A 14,986-nucleotide genomic window follows, 5' to 3' on the forward strand; every position below is an offset into this window, starting at 1 on the left:
CTTATATCTTCTTCAATAAATGTCTCTATTTTTCATATTACACATTAGGATACCATATATACATATGTATATATGTATGTATGTATGTATACATAATGAAGTAAAATATATCAAAAGTTAAAATCCAAAAGTTTATACTGAGTATTAAGAAGTTCACTGGTCACCTTTAGAGGATGTTAAGAAACCAACTCAGCCTGACAACTAGTATATCAGTTGAACCAAGCAAATAAAATATAAACTTCTAAACATACACAGTTCCCATGATCCTAAGATTTCACAATGGTCAAGATTACAATGTGCATGAAAACACTCTAAACTGGGAAGAGCTAAACAGAGGGATAGTTGTTTCTGCTATTGCTGCTGCTAAGAAAATTGTCCCCCACTTTCAATAACACTAGCTCATGAATCTAATCTCAAGGATGACAATGTGTCAAGTACCTTTCTAAGTACTTAACATCATTTTCTCCTTTCATCCTGACAACAATCCTATGTAATAGGAAATAGTGTTTTCTGATACTCCTTCGGGTTTAAATATGGTAGTTGCCCCTTATCCTCAGGAAATACATTCCAATTCCCCAGTGGATGCCTGAAACCTAGAGTAGTACCAAACCTTATATACAGTTGACACTTGAACAATAAGGGTTTAAACTGCATGGGTCCACTTACATGTTGATCTTTTTCAATTAAACCCTGAAGTTCAAACCCATGTTTAAAGGTCAGCTTTATGATTGGGAATCCACATAGGCAGAGGGCTACCTGTAGTTATTCATGGATTTTTTACTGGAAAGGAGGTCAGTACCCCTAACCCCCTTATAAGTTGTTCAAGGGTCAACAACATATAAGTCCTCACTTAACATCATGGATAAATTCTGGGACCATAGGCAAAATAACATATGTTGAAACCAATTTTGCCACAGGCTAACTGGTATCAACAAGTTAAGTTTCTATGGCATTAAAAGATATTGAACAAAATGACATTACTCAAGAAACTGCTGTATTATATGTTTTTCTCTATACATCTTAAGCCTATGATAGTTTAATTTACACATTAGACACAGTAAGCGAGTAACAATAACTAATAATACAGTAGAAAAATTCCGACAATATACTGTAATAAAAATTATGTGAATAGTTTGGGAGCCATTATTAAGTAAAATAAGGGTTACTGGAACACAAGCACTATGTTGTAGCAACCCCTGATAACCAACACAACTACTAAGTAACTAACGTGTGGATAGTTACATAGCACGGATACGCTGGACAAAGGGATGATTCACATCCCAAGTAAGACATCTCTCCCAGTGAGAGATTTCATCATGCTACTCAGAAGAGCACACAATTTGAAACTTATAAATTGTTCATTTCTGGAATTTTCCATTTAATATTTTTGGACTGTAGGTGACCATAGATAACAGAAACCATAGAAAGCAAAACCATGGATAATGGGGGACTACTGTACTGGCTCCATCACTTAGCAGCTCTTTCTAGCTGTATGACCCTCCTAAATTACTTGACATCTCTGTGCTTCAGTTCCTAGCGTATAAAATAGAGATGATAAGTGCCCTTATCTCCTAGCTGTATTTGTAATATGATAAGTAAGTCTAGTGCATATTTGTTTAGGTGATTATTTGATTAATGCCTATGTTCCTTTTTAGGCTGTATGGTCCAAGAAGCCAGGGGACTCTATCTCTAGAACCTTTCTAGACCTAGCAAATAGTGGAAACTCATTTGATACTTGTGGGATTAGTACATTCATTTACAGTATAATACAGTAGAGTTGGGTGGATGTTCTAAGTTCAAAACTCAGCCAAAATCTCCAGAATTTCAAAGCTAAAGATTTCCCCATAATTCCTCAGCTATCAAGGGGGCCACATTATGTTAAGTACCTCTAAGCCCTGGGACCAGAAGCAGCCCAAGAACAATACTGCCTGGATTCCCTGGGGTTTTCAGTAAAGAAGCTGCCAAACTTGGCAACTACAATTTATCTAGGGCAAGCTATCAGTGCTTTGTATTTTGGACACTTGCCCTTTTTAATTCAAGAAACTGACACAATCACAGTCCCTGGTGTGTTCTGAGTTTCAGTCCCAAATTATACAAGATGTGTACCAAATACAGTGTAGGAAAAAAGAAATACCCTTGAGAGCAGTACAAAATGTGACTCACCAGCTAGAAGAGTTGGTTATTGAACAGCTGTTGTAATCAAATCACTAGGCTAATGTAAGTGCTTTACTTGAATCATCAACTAATTCAATTCTCCCAATAACCTCTGACAGAGGTACTATCATTCTGGTGGAGAGTCCCTATGTAGTTTGTCTAAGGTTCTCAGAGAATTAAGAATTAAATCCAAATGTATCAGAAACCAAATTCCATGTACCCAACCACTAAACTATACTGCTAAAGGGTGAGCCCTGCAAAAATAAATTAAAAGAACAAAGTTGATGGTCTTCATCATGAACCCTAAACACCAGCAACAAAGACTTGGCAGAATCACAAAGGATTTTTTTTTTGAGAAAGTGTAAATGTATGAACTAAAGTCATCTGCTACCTCCACAATGTGACAGGTCTTTCCTAATTCTAGTTTCAGTTGTTTCATCTACATGAGAATGTGTGTTTGGAAAGCATTTCTCAAGTTGTGGTCTGCAGACCCCAGGGGTCCCTGAGACCTCTGCAGGGCATCTATGAAGTCAAAACTTTTTCCACAATAATGCTAGATGTTATTTGCTTTTTGCAGTGTTGACGCTGGCATGTAAAACTAATCAAGGGTAAAACTGCTGGTGCCTGAATCAAAGCAATGACATCAAACTGTACTGGCCATTAACGTGTTCTTTACCACCGCACACTTGCAGAATTTTTAAAAAGTTTTATTTAAGAATGTCCTTTGAGGAAGCAGTAAGAATGCATAATAGTGTTAAATCTCAACCTTGAATGCATGTCTCTTTAATATTCTGTGTGACAAAGAAAAAACTTGCTTACAGCCCTTCCACTGCACACCAAAGTACTGTGGTTGTCATGAAAAGCATCCATGCAACTTATTTGGTCTGCATGCTTAAGTAGATGCTTTTTTGATAGAATATCATTTATAACTGACCTACAGACAAACTATGGTCATTTAGACTTGAGTATTTGGCAGACTGTTCCTGAAAAATGAACAAAATGAGCCTGTCACTTCAAGGAAAACAACTGACAGTATTTGTTGCCAGCGATAAAATTCAAACTTGCAAGTGAAAACCAGAATTCTGGAAAATTCCTAAAACTCTGCCACTGCGAAGTTGACATCTTCCCAATATTAAAGTCCTTGCTTATGTTGACATTTAGAAGGTCTGTATAACTCAAAATACCTGTATTTTCCAATGCATGATGTTACATAATTACACCTAGGTAAAGATTCATTCAGACATCCAATGTGGTTTTTATAGCATACAAAGAAACTGATTAATAGGATTTCAGATGCATATTGCAAGTAATCCTTAAGAAACTACCACTTGTTTGTTGGGTGTTAGTTCCGTACCAAAGAAAAATACCCAAAATTATCCTAAAAGGCTATTAATATGCTCCTCCATTTTCCAACTACCTCTTCATCAAAGTCAAGACAAATTTGCCACACATTCTTCAACATCCTGAAGCAATGCCAAAGCAATTAAGAAAATCTAGCTGACACACTTTAAAATGGCTAACATGATAAATTTTTATGTGTATTTTACAATTTTTTTAAAAATCCAGTCTTTGAACCCTGGCTGGTGTAGCTCAGTGGATTGAGCGTGGGCCTGCGAACCAGACAATTGCGGTTCAACTCCCAGTCAGGGCACATGCCTGGGTTGCAGGCCGGTTCCCTGCAGGCCGGTTCCCAGCAGGGGACACATGAAAGGCAACCATACATTGATGTTTCTCTCCCTCTCTCCTTCCCTTCCTCTCTAAAGATAAATAAATAAAATCTTAAAAATAAAAATAATAAAAATCCAGTCTTTGATTAATCCAGACATTAAAAGATGTGCAGAAGTGTAAAATTATGTCACTTCTCACCAAATTTCTTTGTTTACAAAAATATTTTTTAATTTTTATTTCTTTATTTTTAGAGAGGGGAAGGAAGAGAGAAAGAGAGGGAGAGAAACATCAATGTGTGGTTGCCTCTCACATGCCCACTACTGGGACCTGGTCTCACATGTGGGACCTGGCCCACAACCTAGGCATGTGCCCTGATGGGGAATCTAACTGGTGACCCTTTGGTTCTCAGGCCAGTGCTCAATCCACTGAGCCACACCAGCCAGGGCTGTTTATAAAAATATTTTAATGTGGTTATTTTTATTAAAAATGTTATTTACAGTAAGATACATGGGTACAATAGGCTTATTATTTTGAAATAAATCAAGGAAAGATTTTTGAAACTTCTCAGTCTGTTTCAATTTCTAATAGGATAAATATCAATAGATAATTTATATGAACACAAATTCTTTGAATTCCATAATAATTTTTAGAAGTATAAAGGGGTCCTATGACCAGAAAAGTTTGAGAACCACTGGCTTGTCGAAAAAGGCTCATAAGCCTGTCAGGGCTATTCCTGATTATCCCAGACCCAGAATTCCAACACCTTCTTAAATCTATCCTGCCCCAGCTTTCACCCTCTGGTTCTGCTATTGCCACCACCACCATTGGAGGACTTGACCTTCCAGCCTATTCCAAGGGAATGAGCCTCCTTACCTCAGCAGAGCATGCTAGGCAGTTCCCTTCTCTCACCTCTTCTATAAAAATATGATTGTGGGTGGAATGACTGAGTACCTTTGTTTTTTTAATCTTCTTAATATTTAAGAGGGGAAAAATAAGATATCTGTAGGTATTCTCTGATGGTTTCACCTTCTGTCTTTGTGACTCTCTGCCTACTACAGGAAGAACCAACAGTTCAAGACAATCTGCCTCATCTTTTTGTTTGTGGGCCAAAGAAGAACAGAACAGCCAATACCCTCTTGAGTACAGTGTTTTGTCCCTAATGGTGTGGAAAGGTCCTTTGCCCCATTACTCAAATCAGACTGTTTCTCCCAATCTTTAATAATAATTGTCCCTCATTTTTTGGATCATTTCCAAAATCCTGTCCTATGCTGAGAATTCAACCTCTCTCAGTGATTGGCCACCCTATCTAAAATTACACACACACACACACACACACACACACACACACAGTCCGTATCCTCCTTCCTGTTTCATGTTTTCTCCTTAGAACTTAACACAAAACAAACTTTACATTTTACTTATTTGTTTACCATCTCACTATGGTATTAGAATGGAAGCATCATAAAGCAGAAATTTTTGTCTGTTTTATTCACTGCCAAATCCCCAGCACCTGGAACTGTGCCCAGCACACAAAATAAGTTATTTCATGAATGAATGAATGAATGAACAAGCCATGTGTCCTGGCCTGTCACATTCTGCAAGTCTATCCTGCATTCTCCATCCATACCATAGAAATTTCAAGGGCCTCTCACCCATTCTTGACCGCAAACTGTCCCCGTATCAATTCCAGAAACTTGAAAGGCCATTTCCCCATTCAAACCATCAAGCCCCTTGGCTCCCCCAGTCATCTGTTTAAATATGGCTCTAAATCCTATCAAGTTGATCTTACTACTCTCACATCCGTCCCATTGCCTCCATTACCACTGTTGTTACCTTGGTTCAAGCTACCATCAACCCTGCCTGGGATTTACTGACACAGCTCATTAATTTCCAGTATCATACCCTTCCAACATAGCCCCTAGAACTAAAACAGTGAGCTTTCTAAAACTGCAAATCAGATCACCTAGGCCTCCTGCATAAAGCCTATCAGTGGCTCCCCAATACCTACAGGTTTGAATCCAAACTCCTTCCCATGAGACCCACAACCTTCCTTGTCCTAATGAATTACTTACAATTGCCCAACCCACCAAGAAACAACCCCAAGCCTTTGCCCATGCTTGTCCCACTGTACCAAATGTTCTGTTTCTATCTACATGGAAAGCATTGCTCAATCTCAAGACTCACCTGAAGTACAACACATGTACCTTCCTAAAGCGTTCCTGACTCTATGCACTGTATGATATTTATAACTTAGCTCCTGGAGGTCAGGAACTCTCATGACTCCATCTGTGCATCCTCAGTGCCAGGTGTATTGCAGGGGCATAATAAAAGATTTTCAAGGAGTAAATGTGCATAAATAATGAAAGTTCACCCTTCCACAAAGCCTGTTCAGGTAAATTAGAGTTGTAGCTTCCTTTCACACTGCCAAGCTAGTTCTGGAACCCCTAGTTTACTCTACCGATGTTCATTTCTACACAGCCCTCTACTAGGTGTTTTTAACCCCATCATCAGAAAAGGGGATGAGAAGGAATGGCTAATGCTCAACAGTGTATAGAGCAAATATCTACCAAAAACCCAAAGACCAGCTAAAAGAAATCTTACATATATAATCCTAACCCCATATATGAAAAGGGTCTTCTATACCATGTGATCATCCCAATTTAGCAGATTTGTACGATGTCTGATAATTCAAACTGTGCAATTTCAAAAAGGGGCAGGAAGTTATGTAGACATCCTCTATTAGTGGAGGCCTGTCCACAAAACTTTCTAAAATAAGCTGAACATAGCAAAACTCATGGTCTCAGAGAAACAGTTAAAGGAGGAAATACGATATTAAGAAATCACTAGTTTAGTTGAGCCTTGTCTTTCCCTATTTTCCATCCAGTCCTAAAACTTTTCCTTATAAATAAACAGTGTACACAATTTAGAGAAAAAGTAAATTTATCAAGTTTATACTATTTGAGGTTAAAAAAATCAACAAACCCATCCTAGTATTTTTCTTGTTTGCATCTTTAGAACTTTGGTCTGTAAACTGAAAATAAAATTACTCATAAATTAACAAAAATGAGTACTGCCAAAGAGTCAAAGACTTGGCAATTTCCAGACATAGTTAATGATTACATGTTTTTATTTTTGAAATTCAAGTAATACCCTGTTCAAAGTACCACTTAGAGAACTGCTATCATTGCCATACTTAATTCAACGTAGCATAGCACAACTCCATCCTCCGGAAATCTGTCCCACTGTCCCTGAGGACAGAGCCTGCAACACTTGGACCCTAAAGATGTCAATATGTCTAGCAGTATTACGTCCGCACTGCATTCCACTGGCACCCTCAGAGTCGAGAGCAAGAGCCACTATCCTACAGGGAAAGACATTTGTCATGGCAGAATCTCTCAAGTGAACTACAAAGTATAGTTTCTGGCCTCCTCAAAGTAGCATTTAAAACTCTCTAGGTAGAGGTAACTATCAGGTGAGAATTTTTTTCTACTACATCTGTATTATTCAACTACTAGCAGAATTAATAAAGAAAAATACGGAGAAGAACAAAGCACCCTCACCAGATAACCAGTGAGTAGATGATATAGGGAACTCTAATCACAAGCAAAGAAAATATCAGTTGACCTATTCAGGTCTTCAAACTCAACCACATACTGTACTTCTGATTTGAACTGTTACTTATCCTTCCAAGGATCCCCTTTCCTGGGGCTTTTCACTGTATAATTATGCAACATGTGAGCACCACAAAACATATAATATAGCTTTACAAATTTAGGCTTTTAAAAATCAATGTAATTTTCCCTACATACTTCCCAAACAGATGTTCCCCTCAATCAGGAATATTTTAGTAAAACATAAGGACTGTTTTTTAAAAGTGTTAGTTATTTAGAATCCTTACTTTTGGTCCCACTTACTTAAACATCACTTCCTAGTCCTCCAAGATTTGTGTCCTATATGAAAATAAGAAAAATGAAACAAGAGAAGCTCAATGAAAATATCAAGAATAGAAGTAAGGAGCTTAAGGCTGGGACAAGGGACCAGATACTAATCTGAGGGGCTGGTGGTAGGGGATCTAAACACTGCTCTGGGTACATTGCTCACTTTCAAATTACCTGGCATCTTGAGAAATTCAACATTCTAAAATGCTACAGCCTATATGATAATACAAATACCATGATAAGAAAGCATCATTAAATAAAACTGGAAGATGAAAATGCAAATTTGTTTTTAAACTAAGCAAAGGCAAAGTACACTTAGGGGTATATAAGTCTCCCTAATTCTCAGAGTCCTACAGGGCTGAGCTGATTTCTTTGTCCCAGCAAAAGGAGGCCTAGACAGGAAAAAGGTTTTAGTCTTCACACTGTTAGAAAAGAGCATAGAGAAAGGTTTGATGAGAGTTAAGGGCGACCAAATGAAATGCAAAAGCAATTTCTGAAAGTGCTTCAAAGTTCTAACTGCAGCGCTTCTGTACCCTGACATCCATACCTGCCCCCAGAATTTCGGACACATTAACAGCCAACTGGCAAGGAAATGCACTTTCAAAGTTCTCCTTCCTTCTACAGGTCTAATCTAGGTCAGCACTGCCACAGTATGAACAGATGTGTGATATTTGACTCATTGGAGGAAAAGTCCCACTGGCCCTGAGATGCCCCCAAAGTAAGGTATCCTGAGACAACACCTGATCTGCCTTTAGATACTGACACTGGAAAGACATTGTTTTGTTTTGTCTTGTTTTGTTTTGTTTTGTTTTGTTTCAACACAAACAGGATTGGGAAGGGAGGTGACTAGGCAAAGAAATGCACGTACCTTTCAATTGGTCAACAACACTCTGACCAAGGCGTTCAGTAACTCTCCCATCCTCCATTTCATACCGATCATCTAGGTATTTTGCAGTGGCTTCCGAAATGTGAACCTTGCCAGCCACTCCCAACTGCTCCATGAGATTGGCTAGGTTCACGTCATTGGACCACACATCGAATTTAAACCTCCTCATGCCTAAGATTCCACACAAGACAGTCCCTGTATGAACGCCGACACGCATGTTCACCATCTCTTTCTTCTCCTGGCAGAAGTGCTCGATGGCTCTTATCATGCCCAAGCCCATTTCAATGCAGCAGTAGGCATGGTCGGCCCGGGGCTCAGGGCACCCTGCCACACAGTAGTAACAATCTCCCAGTGTGCTGATTTTCTCACACTTAGTCTCTTCACACAACCGGTCGAAGCGACCAAACAGATCATTGAGGAGACCCACCAGGGCGTGAGCAGACTTGTTGGCACTCATCTTGGTGAAGCCCACGATGTCTGCAAATAAAATACTGACCTCTTCAATCTGCTGCATCTTAAATGGACGGAATGCTATAGGGGCTTTCTGTATGGAAGACTTTTTCTTCCTGTTCTTGGGGCTGGAGGTGGCATGCTTTTTCACAGAATTCTCGCTCTCCTCATCCCCCTGTTTCATCAAGTCATCAGCTATGATTCTTGGCATCACAGAATGAATCATTCTCTCTTTCAGGGCTTTTTCCACTTCCAGATCCTTTCCGTGCATAATTGACTGTCCCACCTTGAGGAAGGTGCTCCTGGATCTCACCTGGGACATGATAAATAGGTGGATCCCAATGGCATGAATGCAGACATGGAGCAGGGCTCGGCTCAGCAGCTCCCAGTGCGGGGGCCCTGCTCCAGGAGAGGGGAAACAGTCTTCATCTCGGAAATGATAGCCAAAGGTCTCAAAAAGAACAGAATAGGCCACTCCCAAAAACAAGCTCAAGTACAAAGGTAAGTGCATGACGGTGTAAAGCAAAAAGAGCACTTCAATGCACATGGAAAAGCTCCCCACTTGAGATAAGCAAGTGTCTCTGGGCTTAGCTGTGGGAGTATGATTGGAGCTGTCAACACGTCCTGAGAGAGGTGTCAGAACCTGAAACTGGGCAGCCAAGGTCAGGGCGAACACCAGGAGGGTGAAAACCAGAGAGGTCCACACATAATGTCGGGCGTACAGCTTGGTGAAAGTAAAGAGAAAAAAGCCCACGCACACCACGAGGAAGCACAGAGCCGGAGCTACCATGACTATCAGTTTGGATCTTATGTGAATACCAAAATAGATGCTCCAGAGCAGGCAGGCAAAGCCGATATAGAAGAGCGCGTACCGGAAGCGGCGCTGGGTTTGCGGGAAGCAGCGCTCTAGGCAAGCCTCCTCCAGGTTCACTGAGTCGAACTTGGGATCCCACCACCGACGGGAGGCCCTCTCGAACAGCTGAGGCAGTTTCTTCTGCCTGCGCAGACGGCCTCTGGCGCCCACTCTCCGAGGGACGCCTCCTGAGTCCCCGGAGCTGCTACAACTGGAGGAGATGCTGTACTTGCAATGTTTGGGGTGGTTGTTGGACGACAGCTGCTTGGGGTTGATTTTGACCCTCACGCTGCTGCTATCTCCGCTGGAGTCACAACTCACCTCCGTGCTGTGGTGCTGCAACAGCTGCTGGTGGGGCGGGGAAGCCATGTTGTGGCGGGCCGGGAGCCACACCAGGCCAGGATCACCGCTACCTGTCAGCGAAAAAAGCTGAGTTAGGCTGGTGTTTATTCCCACCCAGGTACACGCACCTGAAGACCACGAGCTCTATCCATTTTCTAAGTGGCGGACCCAGTGATCCGCCTGCAAAGGCACCATATGCTCACAAAACTGCAGTAATGTCTTATCAGCGCTTCCAAAGTCCCACCTCGAGGCCGACCCCAGCCACCCGAGACGTGCCCGCAGTGCCCAGGGTCCGCGAGGCGGCGGCCACGGAGTACCCGGCGCCGCCCAAGCCCGCGGCGCGTCCCTTCGAGTACACACTCGCCTGCTGCGCCCACCGCGGCAGCGGTGGAGGGGAGTCCTCTCCGAGCACTCACGCCGCCGGCCGCTCCAGCGAACGCGGCTCTCGCGGCGGTTGCGGTGGGCCCCTCATGCTGCGCAGAACGGCGCCTCCACTGCGTCAGGCCGCCGGCCGGACCCTGCTGTCCCGCCCCGCAGGAGGCGGGCAGTGAGTTTGCGGAGCCCGCGGCGCTGCGGCCGCGGCCGTCGGCGCGACCCGTCTAGAGAGGCCCGCTCCCAGCTCCGCCCGCCCGCTCCCGGTCGCCACCGAAGACCCAACGGGCGGGGATGCCCAGGGCCAGGGAGCCGCCGGGCACCAAGCTCAGGGCGCTGGCCCCTCAGCCGGCGGCCCGTGCGCGGCACTGCCGCAGAGCCCGCTCCCGCGACGCCGGCTCGGGACGCCCGCCCGGGGCAACCTTCCAAGCTAGAGAAGCCGCCGTGGCCACCACTGCGGCCACCGCCGAGCCCCACGGCGCTGCTGCCTCATGTTGGAAAAGACGCGGCCTCAGCCACCATCCCAGGCCCCCTCACCCGCCCGCTGTCACTGACAGACTCGCGCCCGCACCGCCCCTCGCCCCGCCGCAGCGCGCACGCGCGGCCCGCGCACGCCGCCGCCTCCAGCCTCGACAACGCGCACCGTGCGCGCGCCGGGTTGACGGGGCTGACGGGACTGGGCTGACTTTGCTACGGGCGGGGGCGGGCGCGCGCTGCGGCTCCGCCCTCCGCCCCGGGGCAGCGCCGCGCCCGGGTGGCCAGCAGCTAACAGTGCGGTGCTGCAGAGGCCGGTCTGGGCCGCGAGACTGGCTGGGGAAGTACCTCTGCTTGCGGTTCGTTCCTGACACCCGTTCCAGGAAACCTACGGGAGACTGCTAGTTAAGGAGCACTTGGGGTGCGACGTTGAGAAAATGAAAATTATTTACCCTCCCCTTCGGCACACCTTCTTTATAAGTAGAAGTTTGCCACTGAAGGGAGAGGCCCCTTTCTCTATAAGCAATGAGCACATGTCCCCTGGAGCACTAGCCCCTTCCTGAGCACACAACCCTGGTGACTATTTCGGTCTGAGCCCCAGCCTCCGGTGGCCAGGTGGACTGGCCTCTGGAAGCCGTGGTTGCCCCTCGAAAGCTGGTCCCACAGAGAACCAACTCCTTCAGCTCCAGAGTTTCCTTTCCCATACCTGAGTCATCTTCCCCTCTTCAAGTACCACTGTTTTTCCTTTTCCACAAATGAAACTTTCAAAGCAATCTGCTACCCAGTCAACAGTACTGCCGTGGCCTCCATAAGTATTGCCTGCACAGTCCTATACTCCCCAGTGTGCCAATCCTGGCCCTTCTCCTGGTACCTCACAGTACCTCCTGCCAGTCACAGGAGTCTTCTTCTTCCTCCTCTGGCACATCTCAGGCAGAGCCCACGACAGGTTTCACTGTTGAATTAGAAAATAAGGTAAAATGTGGTCCGTCCATGTAATAGAACTATTATTCATACATAAAAAATGAATACGTACTGAAAAAAATGAGTAAGTACTACAACCCAGACAAACCTTGAAAACATGATGCTTAGGAAAAAAAAAAAAAAGCCAGTCAGGAGAAGACCACATATTGTGTGATTCCATTTATATGAAATTTCAGAATTGGCAAATCCATAGAGACAGAAAGCAGATTAGTGATTGCCAGCGGCTGGGGGATGGGCATGGGGAGTGCTAATGAGTAAGGGGGGGGTCTCAGAGGGGTGATGGAAATGTTCTGGAACTAGATGAAAGTGGTAGACACACAACACTGTGAAGGTACTGAATGCCACTGTGTCGTACATTTTAAAATGGTATAAATGGTAAATATTATATGTATGTAACCACAATAAAGGAAAAAGAAATAACACAACATCATTGCTGTGGTATGTCTGCCTAAAGTACATAACCTCAATCTAATCATGAGAAAACATCAGACAAGCCCAAATTGAGAAATATTTCTTTCAAGTAATTGACCCATACTCATCAAGAATGTCAAGGTCAGGAAAGACAAAGACTGAGAAACTATCACAAACTGGAGAAAATTACTAAGGGATGCAACAACTAAATGGAACATGGGATCCTGTTTTGGAACCTGAAACAGAAAAGGACAAAGAAATAAGGTCTGCAGTTCAGTTAATAGTATCACATTGTGCCAATGTTAATTTCCTGGTTTTGATCTTTGTACTATGATTATGTACGATGTCAACATTAGGGGAAGTTTAGATATAAAGTACAGGGGAACTCTAGTGTTTTTACAACTTTAAGTCTAAAGTTGTTTCAAAATAAAAGAAAATGGTTAAAAATAAAAACAAACCATTACTGAGCATCAGCTGTGTGTCAGGCACCCTCATGCATCCCATTTTTACTGATGAAGAAACTGAGAGGTTCAGAAGAGTACATTGTCCAAGCCAGAAAGTAAGAAAAAAAAATAGTAAACTTACACTGAACATGTTGTAAGTGCTAGAAACCACTGGACACTTTCACTTGTGATCTGGTTGGTCCTTACCACAACCCTCTGAGGTAGATATTATTGTCCCTATTTTAGAGATGTGAAACTGGAGGTTGAAGAGTGACATGCCCAAAGTCACATGAAGGCTAGGGACAGAGTTCAGATTCAAAACCAGATCAAGCCCTGGTTGGTGTGGCTCAGGCTGGCACTCAGTGGATTGAGTGCCAGCCTAGGAACCAAAAGGTTACCTGTTCAATTCTCAGTCAGGGCACATGCCTGGGTTGCAGGCCAGTCCCCAGGCATGTAAGAGGCAGCCAAGCAAAACCAGATCAGACTCCTACAGCTACAACATTCTAAAAGGCCCTGACACCACTCTTTGTAAGCCTTATGGTGGCCCTTTATGTACCCCACCATCTTCCACATCCTGACACAGCTGGACAGGAAGCCCTTGGAGACAATTCTCACCGTTTATAATGCACCATTTATAATGTCCTACTTCCTAGTTTCCCTCAATAATCTGAGAGATGGACTCTCTGTGCTTTTCCTCCCCTCCCCTAATCATTTCATTCCACTCCCTGTTTGTAGTGATTTAGCATTTACATATTCATTAGTCATCAGATTTTTAGACACAGATAATGATACACCCTGCCCCCTTCCCTGTTGTATGTCTTTTGAAAGCAGCTGGGCTGCACTCCCAGCTGTGGAAACCTATAAATTGCCAGAACCTCCCCATCTCCAGGTTAGAGCATGAGTTATTCCAAAAACCCTTCAGATTGAGGACCATGTGCCTGGCGCTGCGTGTTAAGCTGTGGGTGCACAGTTCAGTGACATTTAGTACATTCAGTGTTGTACATCTCTGTCTTTAAGGGGTGTGTAGTAGCTGAGAAAGATGCCATGTGAAAGTGATTGGTAGAGAAAATGGAATCAGTTAGGCCTGATGACAGTCCTTCAAAGGAGGCTAACTACATTCTCATAAAGCCAAGACCTAAAGGACAGTCACTAGAGAGTCCTGGATCCCTTCTCCTCCACCCCCAGGAAGCATAAAGACTCCAGATACAAGACAGATGTAACAGATTTCTCCATCCATCCAATCTAGGCTGCTGCCAGATCTCTAGGGTTTCCTCTGCATCTGTGATGTGTGCAGAACTTCCACCAGGTGCAGAACTAATCAGAATGTGTCCATACAAACTCAGCAAAAGTTCTCAGACAGCCTCAGTGACCTCATCTCTTCCTTGCCCTCCCTCACACAAAGAAAGGTTCACCTTATCAATCCATTCACTGGTAAGGGCCTCGACTTCGAGCACCAGAAGTCACATGGGTTGACAATCATGACTCACTTTGGGTCATAAGTAGCTTGGAAACCCCCCTGCCCTACACCTATTGAGTTACACAAAGGCACATAGACTGGAGTATAAATGCATCAGGACACAGATAATCATGATGTTAATTGTAATACAAATCTCCTGGGTTTATGAAATACTTTAAAACCCCTGCTGTGTGGCTCTGTTCATTGGAGCATAATCCTGACATGCCAAGGTTGCAGGTTCAATTTCTGGTCAGAACATATACAGGAAGCAACCAGTGAGTGCATGAATGAGGGGAACAGCAGATCGACGTTTCTCTCTCTCTCTCCCTCATCAATAATTTTTTAAATTTATTTTTAAAAAGAAATACTTGACAGTTTGCAAGAGGCTTACAACTATTCTCTTTCCTCTGATTCTCACAACAGTACCATGGAGTGCAGGGATAGGACACATTGGCCCCCTTGCGCAGAGGCAGGCACTGGAGGTCACAGAACCAGCCCATAACAGAGGTGCTCTAGAATCCCCAACTTCCCAGCCTGCTATTCCCTCTGTTCTACCCT

At 43.8% G+C, this 14,986-nt stretch overlaps 1 protein-coding gene across 1 annotated transcript in view; it reads right to left on the reverse strand.

Moving 5' to 3' along the window:
* The window catches only part of ADCY9 (adenylate cyclase 9), a 156,940-nt gene extending 145,719 nt beyond the window's left edge, over window positions 1–11,221 (reverse strand). Inside the window, exons 1-2 of the mRNA XM_037154685.2 lie at window positions 10,656–11,221; window positions 8,629–10,362 (exon numbers count right to left, since the gene is read on the reverse strand). Coding sequence (XP_037010580.2) covers window positions 8,629–10,318 — 1,690 coding nt within the window. The 5' untranslated portion in view covers window positions 10,319–10,362; window positions 10,656–11,221. The remainder of the gene's footprint in view (window positions 1–8,628; window positions 10,363–10,655) is intronic.
* Window positions 11,222–14,986: the final 3,765 nt, after the last annotated feature.

The sequence above is a fragment of the Artibeus jamaicensis genome, unplaced genomic scaffold (genome assembly GCF_021234435.1).
Source record: "Artibeus jamaicensis isolate MK-2021 breed Jamaican fruit bat unplaced genomic scaffold, CSHL_Jam_final contig_700, whole genome shotgun sequence".
NCBI classification, from domain to species: Eukaryota; Metazoa; Chordata; class Mammalia; order Chiroptera; family Phyllostomidae; genus Artibeus; species Artibeus jamaicensis.